At 41.2% G+C, this 27,773-nt stretch overlaps 4 protein-coding genes and 1 long non-coding RNA gene across 12 annotated transcripts; 2 read left to right on the top strand and 3 right to left on the bottom strand.

Annotated features, from left to right (window-relative positions):
- Window positions 1–346: 346 nt before the first annotated feature.
- polb (polymerase (DNA directed), beta) lies at window positions 347–4,321 on the bottom strand. The gene is made up of 14 exons (XM_003974926.3): window positions 4,088–4,321; window positions 3,372–3,429; window positions 3,159–3,225; window positions 2,727–2,801; window positions 2,578–2,636; window positions 2,386–2,435; window positions 2,231–2,282; window positions 2,083–2,137; window positions 1,925–1,997; window positions 1,739–1,809; window positions 1,548–1,634; window positions 1,062–1,129; window positions 788–927; window positions 347–665 (listed from the first exon to the last, which is right to left on the bottom strand). Exons 1-14 carry the CDS (start codon window positions 4,146–4,148, stop codon window positions 571–573), a joined length of 1,011 nt encoding a protein of 336 aa, XP_003974975.1. The 5' UTR covers window positions 4,149–4,321; the 3' UTR covers window positions 347–570.
- LOC115247653 (uncharacterized) lies at window positions 3,840–5,207 on the top strand. Of its 3 annotated transcripts, none has more exons than XR_003886726.1 (3): window positions 3,840–3,960; window positions 4,797–4,935; window positions 5,042–5,207. It is a non-coding gene; the product is annotated as an uncharacterized lncRNA (long non-coding RNA). The 3 variants fall into 3 exon arrangements; XR_003886727.1 differs by lacking the exon at window positions 3,840–3,960 and adding an exon at window positions 4,537–4,647 and having other exon boundaries at window positions 4,797–4,929; window positions 5,042–5,206; XR_003886725.1 differs by lacking the exon at window positions 3,840–3,960 and adding an exon at window positions 4,537–4,647 and having other exon boundaries at window positions 5,042–5,206.
- enkd1 (enkurin domain containing 1) lies at window positions 4,441–7,462 on the bottom strand. 3 transcript variants are annotated; one of them, XM_029830114.1, is made up of 9 exons: window positions 7,058–7,462; window positions 6,717–6,779; window positions 6,489–6,573; window positions 6,084–6,308; window positions 5,779–5,951; window positions 5,562–5,702; window positions 5,225–5,361; window positions 5,000–5,136; window positions 4,441–4,892 (listed from the first exon to the last, which is right to left on the bottom strand). In XM_029830114.1, exons 3-9 carry the CDS (start codon window positions 6,571–6,573, stop codon window positions 4,732–4,734), a joined length of 1,059 nt encoding a protein of 352 aa, XP_029685974.1. In that variant the 5' UTR covers window positions 6,717–6,779; window positions 7,058–7,462; the 3' UTR covers window positions 4,441–4,731. The 3 variants fall into 3 exon arrangements, with proteins under 3 accessions (XP_029685974.1, XP_011614095.1, XP_011614094.1); XM_011615793.2 differs by having other exon boundaries at window positions 6,717–6,769; window positions 7,058–7,124; XM_011615792.2 differs by having other exon boundaries at window positions 6,717–7,462.
- A 156-nt stretch (window positions 7,463–7,618) lies between these two features.
- Window positions 7,619–13,321, top strand: vdac3 (voltage-dependent anion channel 3). Of its 4 annotated transcripts, XM_029830115.1 has the most exons (11): window positions 7,619–7,739; window positions 9,430–9,545; window positions 10,318–10,389; window positions 10,480–10,529; window positions 10,908–10,910; window positions 11,231–11,383; window positions 11,488–11,540; window positions 11,628–11,855; window positions 11,942–12,092; window positions 12,484–12,541; window positions 12,636–13,321. In XM_029830115.1, exons 2-11 carry the CDS (start codon window positions 9,434–9,436, stop codon window positions 12,725–12,727), a joined length of 972 nt encoding a protein of 323 aa, XP_029685975.1. In that variant the 5' UTR covers window positions 7,619–7,739; window positions 9,430–9,433; the 3' UTR covers window positions 12,728–13,321. The 4 variants fall into 4 exon arrangements, with proteins under 4 accessions (XP_029685975.1, XP_011614093.1, XP_029685976.1 ...); XM_011615791.2 differs by lacking the exon at window positions 10,908–10,910; XM_029830116.1 differs by lacking the exon at window positions 9,430–9,545 and having other exon boundaries at window positions 7,647–7,739.
- A 154-nt stretch (window positions 13,322–13,475) lies between these two features.
- On the bottom strand, window positions 13,476–26,896 carry ikbkb (inhibitor of nuclear factor kappa B kinase subunit beta). Its single transcript, XM_003974924.3, has 22 exons — window positions 26,745–26,896; window positions 25,997–26,135; window positions 23,935–24,029; window positions 21,561–21,681; window positions 20,840–20,909; window positions 19,962–20,050; window positions 19,623–19,712; window positions 19,412–19,536; window positions 18,841–18,948; window positions 18,619–18,748; window positions 18,292–18,486; window positions 18,085–18,199; window positions 17,721–17,844; window positions 17,488–17,639; window positions 17,282–17,343; window positions 17,111–17,211; window positions 16,974–17,023; window positions 16,768–16,867; window positions 15,577–15,724; window positions 14,739–14,815; window positions 14,555–14,648; window positions 13,476–14,455 (listed from the first exon to the last, which is right to left on the bottom strand). Exons 2-22 carry the CDS (start codon window positions 26,099–26,101, stop codon window positions 14,396–14,398), a joined length of 2,211 nt encoding a protein of 736 aa, XP_003974973.2. The 5' UTR covers window positions 26,102–26,135; window positions 26,745–26,896; the 3' UTR covers window positions 13,476–14,395.
- Window positions 26,897–27,773: the final 877 nt, after the last annotated feature.

Below are 27,773 nucleotides of genomic sequence, written 5' to 3'. Positions count from 1 at the left end.
TTATGGATGTAACATTGGATGGATGTAAACATTTCATTTGTACAAATATATGACTTAAGTCTTGGTTGTTCAAAATAGCTAGTTATCTTCAAGATTGATTTTTTCAAGTCACAATATGATTCACTGGTGGTGATGACAGCAGTAGCTCAGGCTGTTAAGCACCAGGCTGATGAAGCAGAGAGTTCCCAGTTCAAGACCCACTGCAGACAAAGGATGGCAGGTACCCTGGAAGGGCCAGAACACCCCCAGAGCAATGCCAAGGTACCCCAAACCTACAATCACCCACATAGGGCACAGCAACCCAGACCTGGACACCCACCAGCAAAAAGGAAAGAAAAGACCACAATTCCTTTTCAGAATACATAATTATGCACTGCACAAGGTATCAATACACAGCCACAATGCTAGGTAAAAACAAATGTCAGAGTATGCTTTATAAATAAATTCATTAGAATGAGGATGCACTTGAAATTTTTAAAAGCCCACAACAATGACTACACAGCACCAAATATACTATACTGAATATCCAATATTGTCTTCATAAAAACAGACATCACAAGCATGCTCTCTCTATTCGCTGCGGTCTTTTGGCTCTCTGTATCTGTAGTTGATGTAGTCAAAGATGTCCCTCTCGCTATTCACCATCAGAGGCTCCCCGGCCATACCTACAAAAGAGACACAATCAAACCTAAAATACAAATTCTGAATGAAATAATCAATTCATAAGAGGCTGATGAAACAATTCACACAACGCCAAAAGACGGTTCATTGAGTTCAAGAGCCTCACCAGTGACCCCAAGTGGGCGAATGGTGTACTCGTTGAGGGTGAAACCCTGATCCAGAGCATGAGTTCTCATATTCTTATTGAAGATATCACTTCCGGTGAAGTACAGAACCCCACAGTAGTACTGGTCCTTGGGAATTAACCTTCCAAAGAACAGATAGGAGAAAAATAACAGATCGGTAGATTAAAATCTGCTTCACGCCAATGTGTTAATAATTCAGACAAAGGACCAATTAATTGCTTCAACTCCAACAGTTGAAAATAATAAGACAGGTACCTGATATCAATACGCCTGTGAAGGTATTCTTCCTCATCGTCATCACTCTCCTGCAGCTGGCAGACGCCCTAGCAAAACATAATGCACATCCGATATTGCTAGTGTAGTCAAAGCCTGGTCAGACAGATTTGGGTTTGCATGTCAACAAATTCCGCAAAATCTGTTGTTTAAGGCACTCAGTGACAGCAAAACCACAAGGGACTGTTGCTAAGCAACAACACTAGCCAAGATTCTTAAATGCAATGCTAATTTGCTTGTAGTCTGGAGTTCCCCATCAAAATCATAGTTATTACATGTGGTAAATCATACACCACCACAAGTACCAGCACCAATTTCTCCCCAGTTACTGCAGTTTCCAAGTAACTGAAATTTTTGATCACTGATGCAAAAATCCCAAATAGATAGTAGCAAAAAAACCACACCAAAAATACTTTATGGATCTTAGAAAGCCACAAGCAGATAAGAGGACATAAGCACAGGCCTCACCATAAACTTGGTGTCTCCTTTGGACAAAGTGTCGGTGACAAACCCAATAGACTCCAAATGGTCCACAACTGCATGCAGAAGTTTGGGCTGAAAAAGAACAAATATGAACAAAATTACTATATAAAACTGGACAAAATGTAATAACCAGCCAACAGATCTCACTCTAGTCCTATTGAGAAAGATAGTTGTACCTGCTTCTCTGTCTCAGAGGTGAAGTCTGGGTGGGTTAGCAAAATATCAATATCACCACTCGATGCGGCACCTGGAGCATGAGGAACGTGAGAATCGACATCATGATCAGAGCTGATGGCGATTTCGTCCAGCGGTGTTATCACAACATCGTCACATACTGTAGAATCATAAAGGTAAAGTCTAACCTCTCCTGTAGCTTCCACATATTGTTCCAATATATTCAGTATCAATCTTCTTTAGCTCTCCAAGGATAAGGCTCTAAATAAGAGAAAATCTGGTAGGAAACACAGAAACAACCAAAGAATCTTTGTGCTTATCAGAAACAAGAAGACTGCTGTATCACCTCCATTTTCTCCATTTCGACTCGTGGAATCCTTTTCTCAAATTCCTCGAAGTACCTGAAGTCACAAAAAATCTTTAAGCTCAGGTATCGGCAAAAAACAAAACTATCATAAAATGCAACTTGTTTAAATTCCTTTACTTAAACTTACATGAGTCCAATCTTTTGATGATGATTCAGTTTGTGTTCAATCTTTTTCAGATCTAAATATTCAGTAAGATATACAGAGTGTTGCAAATTTAAAGAAATGACAAAATGCTACATAAGATTCTTGAAAATCGGCCACAAGGCATCTGCTAAACAAACCTTCCAACGTCTTTACTCCTTCCTCAAAAAACTTTCTGGCAGCAGCAGGGCTGAATCAAAAAGGTAACATACAGAGAAAACAGTAAATACACACTACCTGCTGATGTTTAGCTGATCAACACTCATTCTAGTGTCACTTTAGACAGCAGTTTATTTTTATTTTTTTAAATTTGAATAAGAAACAAAACTTACCCGATTCCAGTTACTCTGGTGAGTAAATTGATGGAAGTGCTGGTATCATCGTTTCGAATCTAAAACACAAAAATACAACATGCATCCTTATAAGTATGGTTAAAATGGAACACAAACACTGTGGTATCAATCACTTTGCCAGATTTCACCTTTTCCAGTTTCCGTAGTTTGCCAGTTTGTAGGAATTCATCAATCTTTTCTGCTATTTTAGCCCCAACTCCATCCTTTGAAAAAGTAATAAAGATGAAGGTGAAAGATACCAATAAACAATAGAATCACATTAGTGGGAGTAATACTAATCAAAATGTGTCATGAAAAGTCTTAAATGAAAACAAAACGAAATCTTTAAGTATAGAACTGGCATCATCACAATAAGACCTTTAAACTGAAAAAACAAACAAACAAATGAGATCATAGTGGCAATTTCATTTTACACAAAGGGACCATTATAGCATAACAATGTGGCACTTGGTTAAAAATCAGATACTGTGTAGCATTATCTTAGCTTGCAGTCAATAATTGTTAATTATATATTTAGACTTTTCCCTCCAAAAGGTGGCCATTCCTTTCAGAGTCTTTACCAGTTTCTTGGCCTCTTCACCATTTCTGATTTTGCTGGGATACTTGGAAATGGTAGACGCTGCTTTTCTAAAGATGGAGTATTAGAAATAATTTGTAGGAGGAGAAAAAAAGAGATATTAAAAATGCATGTATTTCTTCTATGCCCCTTCTAACATTACAGAACTGCACAGCCTTTGGAATAGCTAAAGCACTTCACAGGTCCAAGCACTTACCTGTAAGCATTGTACTTGTGTATCGCTCTGTTGACATTTTTCTCATAATTGGCCAACTCTGAAGAGACACAGAAAGATGATTTCAGTGACTCTCTTCTTCACAACAGGATGAAAACAGCCCATAACTGGTCACAGTACTTTATAGTTGACATACACCCCAATATCAATGGTTCTCAGATTTTAGACTTTAACGATCACTTCAACTTTGTGTGGAGCTATTTCCCTTCATAATGTGCGCAGCCTTGTTATAGTCTGGGAATTTATCTGGATTTTATATTGATGTGGCACGTCCAGCTACAGACAGTTGGAGATGTACTGTTGCAACTATATCTTTTGTATCAGGTTGTATTATTAAATAAGTTTTATATTCAGAGGTATTAGTGATTGTATTAAATGGCCTTTTCAAATTCCTTTTCAATCTGTAATTCATTAACAGCCTGTTCTGCTTACACAAGTCCTGTTGGACCTGTAGTCCTCAGACCCAAAATAAGAAACTGCCAGCTCAGCTTTACAGTTCAGGACTTAGTTACTGAGATATTCTATTCATTTTAAGCAAATGGATGTGCAAACGAAGACCTTTACAGCTTCGGTATGGGTTATATACTGTTGTCTAGATTATTAAAGGGAACTAATGATGTTGATTTTTATTTTTAGTCATTTAAAGCCCAGCTGCAATGCTAGCTGCTGCTAATCAAGTCCCCTGACTTCTCACATACCGACAAGAAAGTCTGTTATTCCCTCATTTAAGGATTCCTGCGGCGCTTTCCTTTTGCTCATTGTTGACTCGTAGGGTTCTTAACTGTCTACAAATTCAGAAACCTTCAAGAATACATGAAAATTTAGTCTTAATCTTCGCTACCGTCGTATTAGCTTAGGAGCTAAATTTGGATTTGAACAAAGACGGAAAGACGTGGAGGGGGAGGGGCGTGTGACGTCACATGTAGGTTCTTCTTCGGGGGTTTTGGGGCACAGTGTAGCTATGTCCGCGGTGTCCGTCTGTCCGTCCGTTCAGCTGTCTGTCTTCTTTTACATTGTCACTGAGGTCATAACTAGCTGCTTTAAACAATAATTACAGCGTCACACCTTTTATTACAAAAACAAGAAAAGTACATCAAAGGATACATTTTTTTATGTTTTACATTCAAAAACTGCATAATTTTTCACATATTTATTTTTCTTACACACATTATTGGAAATGCTTTTTATGCAACAATTTAAGCTTTAGTCTGCCTTATAAGAACATGTTCATTAGTACAATAAGCCACTCTTTTACAAGGTTCAGTTTATAATATAAAAAAAACACTGACTGCAAAATTATTTGTTCTGTTTTTGGCTACTTCTTCCCATTCAACCATATGCGTTAAGAATCTGTCCTTACGTAAACTTTGTTCCTGGAGAATATTTTAATGGCTTCTTCAATTTCAGAAAGCCTGCATTCAAGATGAGCCCGGCGTGAGCAAACGCTCAGCGTGTCAGACTTGAGAGGCAGTGACAGCAGCTCGGCCACCAGAGAACGATGGGCTGAGGGACAGAAAACACCACCAAGGGAATTAAAGAAGTAAATGTACAACAAACAGTTTGGACTTTGATGCTTTCATATTTGTGAAGACAGAGAGAAAGGACATTACAATCTTTGAGGGAATTCAGCGTCTTCTGTCTCTCATTTTCAGACATCAGAGTGTGACCAGCTGGAGCTGTCGGATCGGGGGCATTTCTCCTCCTCTCCTCCTCTTCTTCCAGCCACTGCTTCTTTCTCTCCTTAAGGCTAAGAATATTATTGCGACAAAAACATCAAAACTACTGTATCATAAACTACTTTTTATTTTTTACAAACATCTGATTAAAATACTCACTACTGGGGCACCTGACCCTTCACTGCACTGGTAACAGGTTTATCTCCGAGGCTGGTCAATGACTGAGACCGACGAAGCGCCGTGTGTCCTGCAGCTCGCGCATTACGCTTTATGAAGTCTATGGACTGACCTTGTAGCTGTAGTAAAGTAAATAGCAACGTAAAAGGTTAAAACAATGGAACATTCAAAATATTAAAATGATACACCACATCAATATAATTTAAAAAAAAATCACTTTTTTTGCTTCAAACACTGATTTCATACCAATCTGCCTTTTATCAACTCATCCCAAATAAATGTGATAAATATATCAAACATAGGTTTGAGTGCTGCTCACTTGCAAGTTCTGGCTGCAGGACTCTGAGCGCTGTAAGGCATCAGAAGGTTTGGATGGAGGTCTCCGAGGGGGCGCAGATGTACTTTTAGAGTGGGCCCTTAGAAAGTTTTGACACTGAGGTTTAACATCTGGACCTGACACCTGCACGAAAAGATGCAATGCTGAAGTGATTAGGAGGAAACATGACATAATTCAAGGACTTATGGCTGACTCTTACCTGCAGTTGAACCATCACCTTGGAGGGTACATTTTGGAATTTTGAAGAGGTCCAAAGAGCTTTGACTGGAACTGGACGTGACTGTGCTCTCTCAGCCTCCTGCTCTTTGCAGCGCCTTTGGATCTCCCGTAACCGGCGCTTATTCTCTTTCCCAAAGTCATACACCCGCTCTTCTAAAGAGCAATGGATTGCATAATGGTTATTCTCATATGTGGTTAGAGTCTTTACATTCTAATAAAGGATTATATGATCAGCCTCTTCTTTTCTTTTTCAGAAGACAACCCCTGAAAATCAGCTGCACTTACTTTGTTTCGGTACTGGAGTTAGAGGGATACTGTCTATTTTCAGCAGTTCTCCCAAGATCCCACGCTGACCCCGTTCCAGAATGCGGGTGGCATCAGGGCCAATCCGGGGACGCTGCACTGGGGCACGAGCACTGTAGCAACCAGGGAACATCACAGGATCTGGGGGGACCGGGCCCAAAAGCAGAGTCGCTGTCCCATCACGGTTTCCCTCTAATCGGCCACGGGCTTCAGAAAGAAACCAAACACAACACTTCACTTGCGCGTTCACAAGACAGCATTTAATAAAAGTTCCACTCCGTTCAGGAATAAGCTACCTTAATTTATAGAAACAGCTTACATATAGACTTTTTGGTTTATTAAAGCTTGGTTAATGCATAATACACAATAAAAGTTGCTGCATCTTACCTGAGGATGGTAGTTTGTAATACTGAGGAAACAGAGATGGATCTGGGGGTATTGGTCCAGCTATGGAGGAAGGTCCTTCACACATCTGAAACAAAACATGTCCACGAACCATTCAGAGGTCAATATTAAAGAAATACAAGCAGTTTGTTAAGGTAAAGTCTGGTACTTGTTTGTGGACAGTGGATGTCATCCCACGACATTCAAACAGTGTCATTTACGGGCTCTTACCTCTGGTTCCCGGTGCGCTGCAGCAAAAATGGTCCTTTACTCTTGTAAACCTACTGAAAAAGACTGTGAATAAAGCACCCCAGATGGGACTATTGGCTTTGTTATAAGATCCGCAATGACAACCTAACAGCATTAACATGATCGTATTTAGGAAATGGCTACTAATTTAAAGCACTACACTGACGACTAGCATGGATCTTTAGCAGAATAATCAACATGTCGACGAATCCCTGCAAATAAATGACGCGCAAACGTAAAAACAAAGGTATACGGGCTCGTTTAAAGGCCGCTGCTGAAAGACAAATAATGGCGCGTTAAAAAGATGTATTTAGATAGTTTACCGCTAATATCGTTCTACGTTAAAGATGTTGTTCACATGGATGACGCAGATAAACAGTCAGTTTAATACTCGTTACCGTGGCAACGACGCAGGCGCAAACGGGATTAGAACAGGATCAGAATGATGTAAACTTCAATAAAAACGATAAATTGGTCCAAATTTATCCATATAACTATATTATATATCTGCAGTCAATGCAGTTAGGGGAGGGTGTTTCAAAAAGGTTTCTATGGTAACCATATAGGCTGCTCTTTTTTTGCGAATATTGGAATTGAATATTAATAGTTTATCAATTTAGTTTATCAATCAGCAAACACCAAAGGAAACCTACATTGAAAAATGTGCACAGAGATATTCTAAACTATCTACGTATTACATTCACGTGATTATTCGTTAATAGGCTGATTGATAAAAATCAAATCGCACTTTTTTGCGGTGCACATATTACAGATGTTACATGTGTTAATGTGTTACATGTGTTAATAACAGAGAATTTGCGCTTGCTGATTATATTTAATGCAAGTAAGTTTAACTTTGCGCCTGTTTGTGGCTCCTGACGTAAATGAAACGCTGGCCCCGCCCCCGGTCGAGGGTCTGAACTGCGCATGCGCAGTACGGCCCATCTGTTTTCTCCTTCACTCCGCTCCGCTGCAGCAAACAGCGTTGAAAACCCATAAATAGAGGTAAGAAAATCCAACATAATATTCGGCCTTTCAGGGAAAAATGTCTTTGTTTTAATTTTAAGATCTGTTAACTTCTTGACTGTTTACGCATGTAACGGACCTGGGTGTTTGGTAACGTTTCGGTAACTTTAATCAGACGTTTGTGCCATTCCACGCCCTTAAACATGTACTTTGGTTACAATAACTATTAAGGAAGCCGTGAAGTTGTTTAAATCAGATTGTGAGCAGACAGAAAAGGACAAACGGGCAAATAATGAAGACCACAGGCAAATTTATCCGCTACTGTTACATGGTACCATAAATCTTGTCAAAATGGTACAAGCAGCTGTTGTTGTTTTTTTCATTTTAAAAATAGGAACAATCTCATTTTCTTTTAATTGGTAAAAGTAAATTTAATAAACGGACAGTTATAATAATAATCCTAATCCATCTGTTATGGCTCCTTCTGGAAACCGCTGGCTGTACCCCGACTAAGTAGGCGAACAAGTGGGCTTCATCACCACCTCCTGCACACGTTAAAGCTATAAATTGTTTGGGTGGGGGTCATTTGAGCCTATCTCACAAGTTACACACCCCACACGCTGAAGGTTTGGCCGGTGTTGGGTAACTGCTCAGTATCAGTACATCCACAGAAGGGGGAAGACAGTTTAGCTGTTAAATTATTACTCTTAAACTATCAAATGAATTAGGAATAACCATTGTGAGAGTTTCTAAGAAATTATCAAACCCTTACATGTGTGAAAATGTTATGGCACTGTCCAGTTTACATCGACAAAATAGATTTTGTTGCCTTTGTACAGCAGAGTTGGAACTATATCAGTATATATTGTTTGCCATGACCTATACGCTCTAATTCCTGGAAATTCCTGCGTTTGGCCCGTTGTAATATTTGCTTTTCATCTTATTGACAAACCTTTGGTTTGTCAATAAGGTACACCTTATTGGTTTGTCAATCACTGGTAATAATCACTGGTAATAATATTTAAGGTGTAACGGTACAGGGTCAACACAAAGAGAAATAATCTGGCACTTAATTACCCGAATTTTAAGCAAAAAGAGGGACGTATCTGTTTTATACAGTAAACTGTAAAAGGACACATGGTTATTTGACAGGTTGTTATTTTATGCTTTTGCACTCCTCTTAAAAAGGGTTCCGACCTTTGTGCTCAGGCGCTGCGGTCACCTGGCTGCAGCCTGAACACATGAACTGGCTTAAGTGTTTGTATGTAAATACAGCGCCCGGCTCAATGGGTAAATCTATATTTATAGGGTGTTTTAATAGGCTGAACCAAGTGAAGGACACACGTCGAAACACCGGTCACATGTTTCGTAGTGTTGGGTTCACCTTTTCTATATTTAGACCAGCGTGATGACTGGGAGATTAATGCTGGGAGATGTGTGTTTTTTACCAACTCACCTCATGGACACACTGCCAGGTGAATACAGGAGCAGCAGCCATTGAAAGATTCAGAAAACCACCCAATCATTTAGTTGTTTTACTTAAATTGACTATATATCATAAAAATGTCACTGTCATTGCAATACAGACAACCTCCTGTCCGCCTGTCATGCAGACAAGTCCCTGCTCAGTCCATGTATGCTAAAAAAAAAACCTGCCCACTCAAACCAGCACCAAACTATGTGCCAAAGTTTTTCTTCTCTCCCTTCTTGTGCTTCTTCCTGTGTGAAGAATCATGGAGGAGAAAAGGTTGAGTGTGGGACAAGAGGATAAGACAGAAAAGAGCAAACAGGGTGGCAACAAAGGCAAATGTGGTTCGTGTTGTCATCACAGATCCAGAGAAAATGGTGAGTGTGTGTGTGTGTGTGGAGGGGGGACCTGCAGGGCATCATCATGCTCCTGCATTGACCTCTGTGTTTACATTAATCCCTCATCATCTTTGTTCTGGCTCGCTGCTGCAGTTTTCTCACTTATCTCACATATCTGGGCTATTCATAAAAATCTGCTTAATAAACTCATAAAAGTCGTGCGTGCGTGTGAGCGTGCGCCCTTTGAAGTGTTTGAAATAGATCAGCAGGACAAAAGTGCAGGCAGGATGAGATAAAGTAGTAAACTATTTACAGGTTCTACAGTAAGTGAATGTGTGATTGTCTGAATGTCACCTTGTCGGAAACAGCCTCCTCAGACAGGCGTGCAGAGAACATGCGCGCACACTGCCTGTGCACGTGTGGCTGTCTCTGACAAACCAGAGCTGCTTCTGCTTTGGCATACTGTTGCATTTGCAAACCTGCTGTCTATTCATGATGCTCATTATATCCGTTTACCCACATTCTGGATACTAGTCATTCTCTGTACTGCAAATTAGATCTGCCTTTTGTCCCTCAAGCTCAGTCCTGATATGCTTGTAGGTATCTGTCAAGGTTGTCAATGATTGGCTGTGAGGGCAAAAGCTCACTGTTCAGAAACAGCTCTTGCTTCCTGCTGTCTTATTTTGCTACTGTAAAGACACTAGTACCCAGAATTAGATAAATGTGGACATTATGGATTTCCAAGGTGTGTGTTTGTACTATATTGTTGTAAAAACCACATTGGATGGACTCAAATGTTTGTTCCCAACAGATACAATGGCTGTCCCTCCTGGATTCTCAGATTTGGGCAAATCTGCCAAAGACATCTTTAACAAAGGCTTCGGTAATAAACATATTCTGTCGTCATGCCTTCTGTGTTGTTTGGTCCTCACTGCTTTCACCTCATCTCATCTCTAACCTCCTTTCCCTTCAGGTTACGGCGTTCTGAAGCTGGATGTCAAGACCAAGTCCCAGAGTGGTGTGGTAAGTGCTTTTCTCTCGGCACTGCCTGACATCTGTAACAAGCGAATAGAATGTTTGCTGACTCCGGACCCTCCAGCACTTCGCATCAGAGCACATTTGCTGCCTTGCAGGTTCTCTGTCTAACACACGGAGTCAGCAGACGTAACACATCAGGTCTTGGTGAAGGGAAACCGCGTCCATCTTTGTTTAGTTTGCTCAGATTTGCAGTTTAAACCCGTCTCTCCATGCTTCAAAAAACCAAAAACATTCTAAATGCACCAGGTTTCCGCTTTTAATTGAGCTGCTTTTCATTCTCTGACTGCTGCATGTGAGGTGTGTTCTTCTCTCTAATGGGGTCTTTTCTCTCCTTATGCTCTCTTCCTCGGATTTTCCCGTCAGATGGTAAGAGACAGCGTGCGTTTGTAGCGACCAGACGCAGGCGTACCTCAGCCCGACACTAGTTTGTCCGCAGATGTGTGTCTTAGAAGCTGTAGCGCTGAAGCACACACAGCCCTGTCTATATTTAAGTTTTCTATCCCAAATATTCTTTTTTCCTGCCTTAAACCTGTAGTTTAACTCAGACTGAGACGGACTGTGTGGCAAAATGAGATGCTTTCCTCTCTTAGCATGCTTTCTTTAGCTGCTAGTTTATGTAATCCTCCCTTTGTTGTCCCTTCCTGTCTCATTTTGACCTTTGTTATTCCCCCCTCACTGTCCTGCAGGAGTTTGCCACCTCTGGCTCCAGCAACACTGACACAGGAAAGTCTGGGGGCCACCTCGAGACCAAGTACAAAATGAAGGAGCTGGGCCTCAACTTCAGTCAGAAATGGAACACTAACAACACTCTGACCACCGAGGTCACCATGGAGGACCAGGTACACACACATACCAGATCTAATGCATCTGCCACTTTTAGAAGCCATATATAATTAATTCTGAATAATCTATCAGCACACTTGTGTCTTCCATTTGTGTGTAGCTGGCTAAAGGGCTGAAGCTCGGTCTGGACACATCATTTGTGCCCAACACTGGGTAAGACACTCCGTTACTGCCAGGCAATTAGCTCATGGGCTTTAATCAGAATGCAGCGTCACTGTTCTCTTCTTTTTCGTCCCTTAGGAAGAAAAGTGCTAAACTGAAGACAAGCTACAAGCGCGACTTTGTCAACGTGGGGTGCGACCTTGACTTCGACATGGCCGGCCCCACCATCCAAGCAGCTGCCGTTCTGGGCTACGAGGGCTGGCTGGCCGGCTACCAGTTAGCGTTTGACACCGCCAAATCCACACTGACTCAGAACAACTTTGCCTTTGGTTACAGAGCCGGCGACTTTCAGCTTCACACCAGCGTGTGAGTCACGGTTTCACAGGCCGTGGAAGCGTGAACCGAAGAGAAGTATTCACTGGTGTGAAATCTCCATTCCTCTTTCGTTCCAGTAATGATGGCACAGAGTTCGGTGGCTCCGTTTATCAGAAGGTTAACAGCAACCTGGAGACGGCGGTGACCCTGGCCTGGACAGCTGGGAGCAACAACACACGCTTTGGAGTTGGAGCCAAATACCAGCTGGATAAGAATTCTTCTTTGTCTGTAAGTGCTGATTTAATGCCAGTGATTTATACCTGAACACGCAGTAGTGCTTGTGCTCTAAAGATCAATATTGGATCAGCTGTAAGTGAAAAGATGCTCAGTAAAGGCGCCTAAAGTGTAACCACAACGACTTAAGGTCTGCCAAGAAAAACACTTGTCAATAAGCAACAAGTTGTGTTAATAAATAGTTCGAGCTGATTGATTGAAAATTGCCAAAATAAGGAAAAAAAGCTGCCTAAAAAGAAAAAGGATTTAACAGGTCATCCGATGAGGAAATAAAGGACATTATTGTTGACTTGATGTCACATCTATTGGATAACTTGCTGTAGGTCAGTGTGATTCAACATTTGAGTTTCTCAGTTGTCCACAATGGTTTTGTTTCTCCTCGCAGACTAAAGTTGACAACGGCTGCCTTGTCGGACTCGGATACACACAGACCCTCAGGCCAGGTTAGTCTTTCACCCATTTTCCTTCAGCAGCCATGTCAACATCATGTAACCAGTTACGTCATGCATCGCTGTCATGTGACGCTCACCCCCGCAGGAGTGAAGCTGACCCTCTCCGGCCTGATTGACGGGAAGAATGTGAACGGCGGCGGACACAAAGTCGGCTTAGGTTTCGAATTGGAGGCGTAAATCTCCGTTGGAAGGACACACGAGGAGCACTGGGCAACATGCAACAAAGCCTCAGTCATGCATACACTCTTTGGCCTTAACCCTGACACCTGCAAACATCCCAAGGACCTCCTGTACTGTACAAACCAAACACGCTTCTGCCATGACTTGTGCCTGGCAGCCACGTTTTGATCATTTGTTTTCAAGAAAAGTTGGGGGGAAATCACACCGTCCTCCAGATAACGTGCCACTTCTTAAAGTTTGACCACACAAAGTGCAATTTCAAAAAGCATTTGTGTCGTATCTTTGTTTGTAAAAAGATTATTTTACCCGTGATGACTTCTTCTTTGACCAAAATAGGAACTTAAAATATGCAATAAGAGAAGCAGAGAACTAACCCGAGCTGCTCGCCACACTGAGAGTCGGTTTTACCTCAGCGAGCTCAGCCATGTCAACTTTCTGCTGCTTCCTTTTTGTCTTTCTGGTTGGGTTAAAGGGCAAATTGGAAATTTTTCAAGTCTCATTTTGTCCTGTGGCTGTTCAACCTTTAACTGTTCTGTGTTTAGGACCTCAGACAGATTCTCTGGACAAACTGAATAAACTATATTGAACACTGGACCTGGATATATGATTGACTTGAAAATGAATATCTGCTCTTGTGGCAAAATTCAAAAGCATCATAAAAGAACACAAAGCTTTCTTGGTGTCTGACAAATTGTATTCTACTTTTGTACAGTATTAACTCCACACAATTGTACAGGAAAATGTAACATTTCATAATGTTTATTATCTATATACATTGACCTGCTGTGTTGTGGTTCAGGATGGATTAAAACTGAAGGCACTAGCCACGTGCCTATTTACAACAGGCAGAATTTAAGATACAAACAATTGTATCTTACTGTCTTTGCTTATTGGGAGAAGATAAGACTTTAGATCATTTTATAATGGACCAAAGCATCTAATGGGACTGGTTATATCTGACCATTCCGATACAGTCGTAAGACGGATTTATCAAAATGAGCAGCTATTTATCAACAGTTAATCACTGTTAAAGGCTCATTTTTGTTTGTGGTCTCCCTTTAGGTAAGTATCAGCACATGTTGAGGAAAAACTACATTCATACAGTCATTCAGAACACAGATAATAAAGATGCAGATAAACATGGCTCCCACATTGTGCAGTGACTGTCTTAGTACAGTATAACTATCAGAATGATAGCATAGGTTCCAGCACCCCCTGTGCCCCTCGTGGGTAGTAGATTTAGAATAATAGATGGATGGTTATGTAAGAAAGATAAAGAGAATGTAACAACACATTTTTGTCTGCACATCCGCAAAGTTTAACGTTTACCCCTGAGATAAAGTCAGCTTTCAAAGTACATCTCAGTTAACTGGAAATCACTGTAGAAACCACATGGTAGTTAGAACAGTTTAAAACTGGAAAGGATAAATAAATAAAATCCATAAATAAAATTTCTTTATCTCAATAAAAATCAGGTAAGAGATAAGTCCAGTGCATGCCAGGATGGCATTAAGTTTAGGATTTCATCACGTCAGGCACTAGTTTGGGTGAATTATCTTCCTTTTAAGCTCGTTCAGCAACTACAGACGTTCTGATCACAATCACACCTTTTGTAGTTAGAGAACAAATCCACGCGGGGGCAGCAGCGGGACACAGGAACCCAATTTAGGAGAGGTCACTGGAAAAATTCTGGTCTCCACGCAGCCACGTCCACTCACTCAACATCTAGGACAACAAGGGGGTGGCGTTTCTTTTTTAGAAGACTGTCACCACATATAATTCACGGAAAAAAGCAATAAGCCACAGCTGGCAGCTGCGTCGTACCTCCATACTGGTCTCTGACTCCTGGATGGTGTCATGCAGCAAACTCTGGAGTCGACTCTCAAACGTCCGGCTCTCTTCCGCAAGAGACTCATCACTGCAAACGCACATGACCAGATGTTAATGAAGCCTTTTCAAACTAGGTTTTCAAATCTTGGTATCTGTGAGTGTTTTTAGGTGCAGTTACAGCTGTTGTAGACTCGGCCTGGGAGTCAGGAGAGGCGGCACATCGGAACTCCCACTCACAGGACTCCGAACTTTGCTCTACATAGGACAAGATGATACACCCCATTACATGTTAGATAACATCATACTGCACACAGCACAAGGATGGACGATGCCTCAGCTCCGACGGAGTGAAGACTACGGCTACATTCGCAGTGTAGGCCTGAATGCTTTTGTTTGGCTGTTCATATCATATTTTTAAATGTGACCCGTCTGCAGACTCCGATGTGAACAGCTCACGCTCCTGAAGTGACCCACCTGCTCAGTTGAACATGAATGACGTCACACACAGAACATTGTTTACGGAAGCGATCATGAGGCAGCAGTTAAAGCTAGTCTCTACCGTCTAGTTTTAAAAACAGTGTGTGGCGGCAGCGGGCAAATTTGTGAACTGGCATTGGTTAAAATAGGCTTACGAGCAATTACGATAAGATCCTTCAAGTTTGGCTGGAACCCAAAATTATATCTAAGACTTCATGATAACTCCATTGGCGATCTCCATCAGTACTGTGTTCTATGTGCATTGTGGTCATGGTGACTCCCCTTTGTGTCAGCGGCGCAGAATTGTGACATATTTTGCTCCAGAAAGACATCAAAGTTGCATTAAAAGCGATCTGACTGTTTGGACCATGATCGGGTTCAAGGAAATCTGATAAGCATCCAATTCAGTACCACATTTGGTAGTGGGCTGAATCGGATTGTTCTGCTGTTCACACTGTCAAAAACAAAGCAGATCCAGGTCACATTTGACGGCCCATCTACATTTAACAATTATGTGCGAGCCTCTCGTGCTTCCTCACACAGGCGACTTTGAGCAGATTCCAAAGCTCCCTCTGTCGCTTCTCCTGCAGACGTATCAGGACTTGCTCACTCTCGGCCATCTTCTGAACCACGCCCTCCACTTTCGGCAGCAGCTCCATCACACGTTGGCGACACAGCGCCGTCTTACTGTGTTGTTCAAACAGAAATAGAGAAACAGAGAGGAAAAATGTTTTAATGTTTCCCTGTTGCAAATAAAAACACGAACCAATTAAGCCACGATGTTCTAGAAAAAGTGTCCAGACTTGAGTCATCCCGCAACTTTTTTTTAGGACTTTCTGCTCTTATATAAATAACAGACACAGCAACGGTCATTGCAAACTTCATATTTCAGCAGAAAAAGCTACAAATCACCTGGGGGGCCGTTTGCTTCGACAATTTCATGCAGATATGTTTGGTTCTAACACAGGAAATACACTGAACAATTGTACGTTCCATTATTTTAAGTGTCTCATTGAGCTACAAGAGTGCACAGGCCTGGAGAGAACAATAACAGGAACTGGCCTAGAATTTATAGTTCCTGGAAAGGAGGGAACAAAATATGTAGTATTTGGAATTTATGCTCACTATATACAGACTCATCAGCAGAGCTCAGTCTTAAGGTGAGCATATGAAATACATGGGGGGGCACAAGTATTAGTAGTGTACATTACATATTTTTGATAAACCTATTATCTATGCAACATATTAGATATAACACCAACTGTAAAAAGCACCACAGTGCATTTTAAAGCAGTGAAGGGAGGGATAAGCGTTGGCGTTGCCATCTCACACACACTTTGAACTAGGGCTGGAAATCTTATTTAAACTTTGGGAGACAATAAACAAGACATTTCCCAACTGCAATTATTGAGTACGCAAACATTGCCATTAAACTGTTTAGCAAAAAAATGTGTACAAGTGCTTAATTGGAGGGAAAACCTTATTTTCTACTTTTGGAATATTGAGTATAATTGAAAGGGGAACAGTTTTAACTAAAGTAAAAGAAAATGCATTTTCCACAGCTGGAGTAATTCAGTTGTTCTTCACACTGTGAGGGGACAGCACTAGCCACCGCACCGCCATGCCACATTGATGCATCTCCGGTTCAAACATTCGGTTTGAATCCAAAATACGGCCATTTGAGTATCTGCCTCAGTCCTTTTCATGATTGCCTTCAACATCCTACATACCTGAGGTGTGTGTAGAAATCCCTCAGTTTCCTCTCATAGAAGTGCACCGCTTGAACCACCAGGCGCACCACCTCTTGGCTGTCCCCTGAACACCTCTGGTCTGAGAAGGAGGAAAGGAAAATGAAGGCAGAGAGGACGTCCTAGTTTAGTTTCAAATGAAAGAACCATTTCATGTAAAGAGTGAGAGGTAAGCGTGACATCCAAACCTCTGGGTTTCTCTCGGAGTTTGCGGAACAACTCCATGGCCTTTCCTTCACTGAGGAACAAAGGGGGGAAGAGAGCAAGGTCAGAGTTCACAACTGCGTTTTAATCGGTGCTACAGTGAAGCTTGACCGTGGCCTACAGTGTATCCAGGGCCTCTCCGCTCCTCCAGGGCTGCCTCTGCACATCCACAATGTCTGGCTGCAGCTGCATCATCTCCTCCTCCAGCTCACTCACCCTCGCCTGGACACCCACATGGGGAATTTTTAAAGTGCACACACAGTTTCACATGTAGAAACTCAGCGAACTGTACCTGACTGCAGGTGACAGCAGTCTGCTCCATCGACCTCCACATACCCAGGAATTTCTCATACACTAGAATGAGATTTTTAAAAAAAAACAGTTTACACACGTTCAACTGTGACTAACAGGACAAGGAAGATAAATACAGGGGTTGTTGTCAAAGCAGAGTTTTCTATTTGCAGTACAAACTTAATGTTAACTTCTGTAACATCGTACCGATCCCAGTGGATGTCTGCTCCTGGTATTTGTCCATGTCTATGTGGAGGCTGGTGGTGAAGAAATCCAGCTTGGCCATGAGTCTCTGGTACATGGAGACCATGTCGTTCTTCTGTTTGGACAGTGAGGAGTTGTGCCTCAGGAGGCTCATACTGAAAAAAGGAAAACGGATATATATCATAGCATCATATGACGCTGTTCGCATAAAAACGTAGGTGTGTGTTCGGTCCTACATGGCAGCTTTCTGGCCCTGCTGCAGCCTTTGCCAGTCTTCCTTCAGAGAACGGATGGTGTGCCACGCCTGACCACAAGTCCTCCTCAGAGGTCTGTAAGCCAGCACGATCTTAGGGTCAGATTCTATGAAAACATGTCAGAGAATCAGACAAAACCAAAGTTTGATTTCTTCCATACTTGTGTCACAATTTGAAACTGAGTGAACTTAATCATAATCATTTTTTTTTGTTGTAACATTAATGAAAGATGTGTTTGAGTGTTTAACTCAAACATTTATAATGAAAGTGGGTTGGATGCAGAAACGTCCTGAATGTGAAGGTTCTTTTCACATCATCACATCACGTGTTGCTGGTGTGCACTCACGGACGTAGCTGATGTTTTCTGGGAGGGTGCGAGGAGCAAACTGAGGTTCGTAGCTGCATGTGGAACGGACAAACAGGAAGACCAGTGGTAAGTCTGTCCGTCGCCCGTCTATCTGCTACACATGTAAAAATAAATAACTCAGTCCATCATTATACTCTTCTGTTCAACTACTCTGCTCTACATTTTATGTACAGTGTTCAAAATTACAGAATAATCGATGGCGCACTGCATGGCCAGTGCTTGCGGCTCCAAGGCTAATCCTGCTTCGAGCAGCAGTTCCTGATCCGCGACAGGGATTTCGGTGTCTTTTTCTATCCTGAGCTGCAGATCTGCCACAGTCTCGTCATCTGACACCGAGTAGCTCAGGATCTTAGCCGACATCATGTTTAGGACATGAACCAGCTGGTGGGAAAGAGAAGGTCCAAGCACATTGGTAGAGAAAAACAGTTTCTATTTTAAAGATGATCTACATTTTATTTTACAGGTATTCCTTTAAAGGGGAATAAAAAAATGAAAAAAGGAGAAAAAATGAACCTTGAGCTGCAGAATGACCTCCAGCTGGGAGAAGCAGTCGCTGGGTGTAGCCCCGGGGTCTTTGCCTCTCTCCTGAGGAGACCACTTCAACATCAGCTGAAGCCACCTCTCCAGTTTAAGGGACAAAAGACTGCCAAACACAAATTTACACATAGGTGAACATTTAAAAGAATACCGAAAAAAGAAAAAACATCTCTCTGAGAAGAATTTTTAGAAAAATACCTGTTGAGATTGTTTGGCTGTGGCAGATGTTTACTGAAATGAACTTCCCTTGTGAGGTTCTCATACACCACAATGTCGTTGTCGCCCTTCAGCATCACTTTATTGTGCCTGAAGAACACACGGCTGAATTAAAGCTAAAATATGTCACAGGTTAGCATTTTTCCCCCTTTTTGTTCAAACAGGATCACCTTTTAAAGTATATTAATATTGAATTCCAACGTATCCATGACAACAGATGTAACTGCAAAAACAATGAACCAAAACTAAAGCTCTCTGAAGTAAACCTTCCTCAGATGAACTCAAACACATCAACAACATTCATCACATTAGAGGCTGAGAAGGAACAGCCCGCATATCCTGTAATTCTTCTCAACCCATATGTATTTATTTATAGTGTTGGAGAGCTACAATCCAGTGATGCAAAAATAATATTTTACTTGGATGTGAAATTATCATTACTCATTCTTTGAAAACCCAGATTGTTACGCTGGTCTTGTAAGACCTATAAGAAAAAAATTGTGTGCAACAGGAAAGGAGAAATCATGAGTTTTGTTTGGTGAAATGTTATTACCATGGAACAGGCTGCCAAGAAGGTAAGAAAGGGCGAAATCCTGTGATGCATTCAAATACCAAAGTACCAAAGCTCCAGTAGTCCACAGTGACCGTGTACATTTGTCTTTCGATAAGCTCTGGAGCCTGGAAACCAAAAAAAAAACGATCCTGTCTAGAATTTAATAAGTAAAAGATGCAGAGATGTGTCTCCTCATGTGATCAACACTTACCAAGTACTGAAGAGTTCCCACAAAAGAGGTGCAGAGGCTGCTTTGGTCCAACTGTTTGGCGTAACCAAGATCTATAATCTTGTGAATCAACTAATATGAAGAAAGGGAACAGAAAAAAACCCCATAAAAACACATATTATGTGATGTGAAGATGAAAGAATCAAAGCTGTAGAAGGAATTTCCAGTCAACTTAAATCAAAGGTCAGACTTGCAGATATGGAAAAGCCCGGTCTCTTACTTTCTATCCACATCACCCACAGAGAGGCTGTATTTGAGTTATTTGTTGTGGTGTGGGCCTTTTTTTCCACGGCCCAGGGGTTCGCAGGGTCCTGAACTCACCCTTTTCTCTCCCTGCTGGAGCACAATATTCTCTGGCTTCAGATCTCTGTGGATGATCCTCTTCTTATGGAGGTAGGTCAGAGCCGAAGCTGCAAGTAGATTATAGTTAGGAGCGAGTTGAGACAGGGAAAAGTTCATCATATACTGAAAATGAGTGGCTTTTCCTCACATATGTATATGTATATCACGGTGCCAATGATGCATTAAAACCAAAGCTAACAGTACAAATGTCTTTCCTTTCTTTTCAAAAAGGAGTTCCAAAGACCATCACCCTCTTTTTTGAGAAGACATTTTTTAATACTATAGTAAGCTCATGATAAAGCCTTTATTGTACAAGATCTGAGTGAAAAGGTTTTGTCTCAGTTTATGAGTTAAACTATAATGTTACTTTACGCGTGCGTCAAAGGGTGACTAAATTATGTGCTGGCAAGGTTGTTCAATGAGGTGGAACTCATATCCTTTGAGCCACCTGTGTGTGTGTGTGTGTGTGTGTGTGTGTGTGATCCTGTGTGTCTTTAACCTCAGTAGAGATTTAATCACCAACTATCAAAAAAATGTGCAGACCTGTGTCTGTGCGAGTGTCTGTGTGAGTGTGTCCACTCTCCTTTACAGATACCAGTGACATGTGTGTATCCTGTCTCAAACCTGTTTATATTGCATCCGATTTATGCTGTTGATGTGAGCATTTGTACATGACGTAAGCCTGTGAGTGTGAGCTGTTGCCATGGTGACTCAAGAGATTGGGCGTTTGAAGTGATGATGTCATCACACTGATCGCCGCCATCATTTCCTCGAGTCCAAAGGAAAGGAAACGCTCTGCCAGCTCGACCTATTGCTCTTGTGAGCACAGAAGCTGAAGTTTTGAGTGAAATACTCACAGATGTCACAGAGCAGGATCAACACGGAGCCTTCCCTCATTCCACAGCAGTTCTCCAACAGGTTCAAATACTGCAACAGGGTCAAACACATACGCTTGATACTTGAATTAAATGACCCATGAACAGCGAGAGGACAGTGTTACAGGCTTCATGGGAATGATATGCACTCTTATATCCCCCTATAAAAGAGCCATTACCATCCATTTAGCACTGCGTTTATAAGATAATAGTGACAGTCATCAAGTGGTTCAAACATAAACAGCCAAATATCCTCTCTTAAAAATCTTTCCATATGTGCTCTCAGCCCTGAAACAATTAGAGGAGTTGGGATGTGGTGGGCTAAAGTCACTCACAATTCTGAAACTGAACCGTTCAGTGAGATGAAGCAGATGTTGCTTGTTTTGTCATAATTTGGCCTAATGCAAATATACTAATTCAAGTGGATAAAAACCCACTAGAACTTGGAGAGGCAGTACGTCTAATCTGTGTTCTCTTCCACTCTGCAGACTTTGAATCTCATAAACAAAAGTGATATATGACAAGAGGAGTAGTTTTCACAAGCTCCTTATTATGTTTTTAATTAAGATTGTTTTCTGCACCAGCGCTAAGTAATTCCTGGTGGCTGAAGTCAACAACATACCAGAGCTACAAAAGAGCAAATGATGAATAACAGATCCTGATTGTCTCCAGTCATCAATGAACAGTGCAAAGGCTCACACACCTTTCTCAGATCTCCGCCCTGACAGTACTCCATCGCCAGCAGAGGCAGGTCATTTGTGACCATCAGTTTCTGCATCCCCTCAGGAACTTCTCTTGCTGCAACCACGTTGACGTGATCCAACCTATGAGAACACAAGCAATCAGTCAGTGCACCCCATCATGTTTTTCTGTAGCTTTTCCACAACACTCCTGCTGATACGGACAAGACAAATAGCTGCTCTAATCTCACGGCAGGCTGAGCAAACATATATAATCGCAAATTGACTGAAAACAACTTTTTTTTTGGCACGGAGCTTCGTGAAAATGAAGCATAATCTAACAGGAACTATTTTAACAAGACAGAGTTGTTCTAAAATGATAGAAAAGTAGGGAGAAGGAAAGGAAAACAGCTCATGATCCAAATCATAAAACATGTCGTGTCAAAGAGGGTGGAGAAGCAATTATGATACAAGCATGTGTGGCTGCCAGTGGAACTCATTCAATAACATGGGAGGTTGAGTCTACTGCTCATCAACCTTTGTAGATTCAAACTTTATTTTTCTCTTGCAACACACCATGACTTCGATTACGGGCAGGAATAGCAGAGGTTAGAGAAATATCGTGAAAGGAGGGCCCCAGTAAGGATCTGTGACTGTTGTGATTTCATCAAGGACGGCCGGAGCCCTGGATCCAAAACACACCGTTTCAATTAGACTTATGAAATCTGCAAACAATCAGGACTGGGGAGAATCTTTCAAAAAGATCCACTTGGATTTAGTCGGAAAGCTTTAAAGTCTGTAAAGTGATAAAATACTTTTTTTAATCTGGCTGAACATGTGCCATTTTCCATTTCTAGAACAAAAACAGCCTATGTCTCAGCTAATAAGATGCAGACATAAACATGACTTATGTGTTTCTTCAATGATGAGCGGTTCCTATAACATGAAGCTGGAAAAAAAGGGTAAAGACAAAACGCATCCTGCTTTCATCCAAAGAATCTCACTGTTGAACTCTTCGTCACGCAGGTTTCAGATCTGCTCTGGGTGTTTTGGGCTGCTACCATTGGTTTATACCCTCTTCATTCATGCCAGACACACAAAGAATGTCAACATGGATGCATAGAGGAATCGATGGGGAACCGTCAGGAAGACTTTGATTACTGTTGACCCCCCACCAGTTCCCTCCGGAGTAGACCTGCTGCTTCTCTTCACTTGTTGACCGTCTTTCCATTCCTGGCAGATAACTTTCAGCGATGACATCCCAAACCTGTTTTCCAGGTTCTCCAAAAACTGCATTGAGGACCTCTAAACTGGGTAATCACTGAATCGCTTTGATCCCTTAAAAGGAGTGATCCAACATTTTAAATGGATCCCTGGAGTCACCTGGGAGAAGGCAAGACTACCCCATAAGTGCACTTTAGAGTTTCCAATCTTAAAAGAAATGTCAGAGCAAATAGAGACCATGCAAACTACAAACAAAAGTCTGAGCTGGAATCAACCTGAGAACCTTTGAGAACGCGATTAATGCTGATTAATTTGAATTTTTCATTTGTTTCCATATGATTTGTTTCAACATATCGCCAGTGCTTACGGAATTTGTTCATTTTGCTACTAACATTGAATGAAACATTTCACAATAACTGTAAAAAAGCATCTGGTGTCTCTTTTTATCCCATGACAGGGGTGTGGAGATGCAATCCACTTAAGCTAAACTAAAAAAGAACCATAAAAATAAAGCCTTTTGCGTCTATATACATGTGTACATCTGTGTTAAGCTGCCATAATAGCAGCTGTCCCCTGCCCAGTGGCGTCTTCCTGAGGCGTGGGTGCATGGGAGAGCTGCGGCTGCATGTCTGAAAACAAGAAACTTGTTAAACAGCTCATGTTTTTCAACCACAGATGAGAACACATACTCACACTCACACACACAATCAAATCCCACTGTTAACCAACTGTTAATAGACTACGCAGACATGTGGAAATTAAACACGCCAAAAGTGGAGCAAAATTAGGATTCGCCAGATTTTTCTGTCAAAAATAACCTCTAGTAGACCAAAATAGCCCCAAGCCAACAGTCTTAAGCATTTAATGTGTGATCTTCACTATTCCAGGATGCAAACTGAGGTTTTTTTTATTTAGATGGATGGACAAAAATCAAACGTCAAGCTTAATCAGAGCTCGTCATGGAATGTACCAAATTGGGTCATAACATCATTCCTCCCATGCAAAGAAAATGTTTATCATCATGAAAAAAACACTTAAAATAATAATAAAACAAGCCAAATAAGACAGGGAACCTGGTACATCTTGGCAAAATGAAAAGATGATGTGGCCAAACAAAAACATTTGGGAAGGTGGGAGAGGAAGGGCGGCGGGGCCTGTGAGGCTGAAACTGACCTTTTAATGATCTGGATCTCCAGGCACCATCTCTCCTTGTTCCGCTCGCTCAGCTCCTGACGACACTGTTTTATAGCAATCTGTTCCTCTGTTTCCTGTAAGACCGCAAGCTCCTTTTAGAAACACGACCTAAATTTCCTACATAAAAATTCCTATGTATACACCGGTATATTGTGCACGCTATCGCTAATAAAACTGTAATAGGTATAACAGCAGTTCTATATAATGCACTGGAAATTTACACTAAAAACGAGGACCCCGAGTGAATCTTACTACCTGCTTATGTCATCATACGGAAGATCTCCACCCTGCTTCCCACGGGTCGATCAATGATCTAATAATAACCCGCCGTATTGTCGACTACTGTAGATAATCCAGTAAGATGGGAAATTTCCTGCACAGGAAGTTTAGTCATCGCAGCAGCAGTGCCAGGCTAACAGTGGCTTTGTCGGTCGCTTCCGCCTGTCTTTCCCACTGGCGCAGACTGTTGTACAATATTGGCATTTAATGACACATTGTTTGATTGATAATTTTTTGCTTGCTGTATTTTCAGTGCAACTGTGAGAAACACTGAATCTCAGCCGGACGTAAAACCATTCATAAATCAATATTTGATGATATCAATAATAATTTGGCCAAACTTTAGATTCCGTAGTCAAAAACACAACCCCAGATTCCAAAGAAACACATATTTTCTTCAAACAAACAGTATATTCTTAAAAATTTCAAAGGGATCACATTTTCATATCGGGTTCTGATTGTCAGTTGCTTGGTAATTTATACAAATGTGATCATGCTGCCTGATAAACACAGCTGTACATTAAACCTGGAAGTAGTGGTGAGTAACACCACTCTAGTCTGAACAAGAGGAAGACCAGCTGACTAATAAGAGGGTGTGTTCAGATTCCCATACAGTCCAGTTATAAGTGATGTCACTGTTCTGGGCTCATCCTGTGACTTACAGTACCGTAACTATAATACATTATAAACCGTTTCTCTACAGCTTCCTGAACTGATTAATAATTTTAAAAATTTGAAGGAGGTTTCTTTAGCCTTAACACGATCAAAATCACTCAAAAGGTGCCATGTGTGATTTCTGGATTTGAACTCTATAATAACGTGATGATAAATTAATTTAATAATGATGTGTAATATGATGATGCAGTGGGTGAGACATTGGCCTCATAGCAGGAAGGTTTTATACAGGTACTTTATACAGGTGTTTTATACAGGTACTTTCAGAGACCAAAAACGTGCACGTTAGGTTCACTAGAGATCCTAAAGCGCCACAAGTTTAATGTGTGTGTGAGGAAATGGAGTGTGTGTCCAGTGATGGCCTGATGACCTGTCCAGGATGTGTTACCGCCCTTCATCCCGACCCTTGGGACCTTAAATAATTAATAACTAAGAGAAATGGATGATCGTGGATTGAAACTAAAATAAAGAACGGGGGTTTTAGGAAATTAGACAGAAGAAATCCAGTACGATTTGGCAGCATCAAGTGGTGAAAACACAGTCTGCAAGAATTAGTGAACCGTTGTCATTCCCCCCATTTTTCCAAAAGATTGTTAGTGGTGGCTTTTGAAGGAGAAACCAGATTTTTACATGATGGCACCCACAAACATTTCCAGTCTAGAAGTGAATATAAATACAAATAACACAAAGGTCACAAAGGTCTGTGATAATACTGTATAAACATGCAGAAACAACATTCTAGCACTCAGGTTTGACCAATTCTATCTTGCTGATGAAAGCAAGATAGATAGTTTAACAAGAGAAGATCTACGTGGGTCGTGAGTAGTAGTAGATGCCATCCATGAGCTACGGTTGAAGTTCATTAAAAAAAACAAAAAAACATAGCCAACTAGATCCAACAACCTTTACTTAATAATTACTATGAGTGTAAATAAGTAAAGAGAGTGATATCAAGGTGTGAATAATAGTGAATATTTTGGATACCGCGTATATTACTGATACCAACGGTTAATTATTATTGCAGTATCTTAAAATGAGCCAATGAGAACAGGAGTTATCGTAACACCTTGATTGTAGGGATCCGTACCTTGTTTTGCCACCTTGTGACGTTGCCGAAGCCTCCAGTTCCGAGACGCTCCTTCAGCTCCCACAGACCGCAGCTCTGCTGCTGCTGCAGCGGGACGCGATTCATGTCCTCCTCGTCTCGGCAGAACCCCAACAAACACCTGAAATAAATGCCAGATTACGGCCCAATGAGTAAATCTTGCTGACTAAAAACAAATCAGATTGAAAGGAAAGGGACCATAGTCATAAAAACACAGGTGGAAAGGTCAAAAGGTTTATTTTATGGGACAGCTAAACACGAATTAGATGTAGCACAAAACAGGAAGACTTTCCCCTTTGGTACATTAGAAAACAGTGCTGCCATTAGTATAATGGTTCCCAGTGTCACAGAGTAAGTTATGGTGGCTTTACTTTTGAAAGACGTCGACAGTATTGGTTGCTGTTCCCTTTGTATGTTTTTCAGTAATTAACCAATATCCTGGATGATATTTTTAACAGAGGGGAATATGCAATAATGATCCTTCCAACAGCTGATAAAATGACAGTAACAGGCCCATGCCACAGAAAATGAATCAGAATTGTTTTGGATTATTGTACTGTAAGGTGTAGAATTTTCTCTTTTTGACACAATAATGCATTAGAGATGTGTTAAAAAATGTTTGCATGCATTTCCTCTCCTGGGTTCCTGCATTACAAAACATTGAAGCGTGTTAGTTTTATTCCAAATCAGAATTTGCTTCAGCTCCACTTGGACATAATTAAAATCCTACCTTTGACTCTAGACGAGGCGTTTACACTTTCACACCCGCGTCTGTGAAATGGAGAGACTATCCGGTGTTTAAACGAGGCACACTTTAATATTTTAGCACTTTTTTAGCGACACAAGTCTGACAAAACTTTCTACTTCCTGATTCTGGCGTTTCCTGTAAACCTCCGCGGACACGCCCACGCGGAGGAAGACACGTGTTCAGCGGCGGCGTTCACTTTTATTGATAAAAACTTTCTTTACGATGTATGTGTCTATGCAGCAGGAACAGCGCACATTGGCAATGTTTTAGTTCAACTTTATATTATTAATAAAGGACATTTTAAATGTGTGTGTGTGTGTGTGTGTGTGTGTGTGTGTGTGTGTGTGTGTGTGTGTGTGTGTGTGTGTGTTGGGGGGGGTTGTCAAATAATTCTGTTTAATCTTGTTGAAGTTAAGTTAAAGTTAAGATCAACTTGAAATAATACAGACGTTTTCTGGGCATGTGAAACTAAGACAGTTGGGTTCCTGGAATGGTTTTCGATATTATTCTTTAGTAGACTTGGATGGTGATGTGAGAATAGTGAACTAAAAGAATAGCGGAACAAGAAAAGAACCTTGAAGTACCCAGCAGAAAGTATTTAAAAAGAATCCTATTTCCCTACATCTTGATGTGAGTCAATCTCTCAGAACAGGACGAGCAGGCTTTAAATATGACCATTGCGGTGTTACCTTTTTGTCACTTGCCTGCTGCTGTTGCGCTGTAAATTTCCCCATTGTGGGACAAATAAAGGAACCTTTTTTTCTTTGTAGTTACACACTAAAACCAAACTCTTGACAAAGAACTTTGTTTTAACCCTGGCCTAGCTGCTACTCCATCAAATGAGCTGTTTATTGGGTGCACCAGAAGAGGGATCAGACTTTGAAACATTCTGATTTAACAGTGATTTGTGCATCACTACTACAACAACATAGCTATAATCATACTATATGATTGAAAAACATATAGTATTCCTACAAAAATATCTGTATGATATGTTAGCTTCATAAAGTA

This window comes from Takifugu rubripes, chromosome 21 (genome assembly GCF_901000725.2).
Source record: "Takifugu rubripes chromosome 21, fTakRub1.2, whole genome shotgun sequence".
Lineage (NCBI taxonomy): Eukaryota > Metazoa > Chordata > Actinopteri > Tetraodontiformes > Tetraodontidae > Takifugu > Takifugu rubripes.
This window is presented reverse-complemented; position numbering and strand designations above follow the sequence as displayed.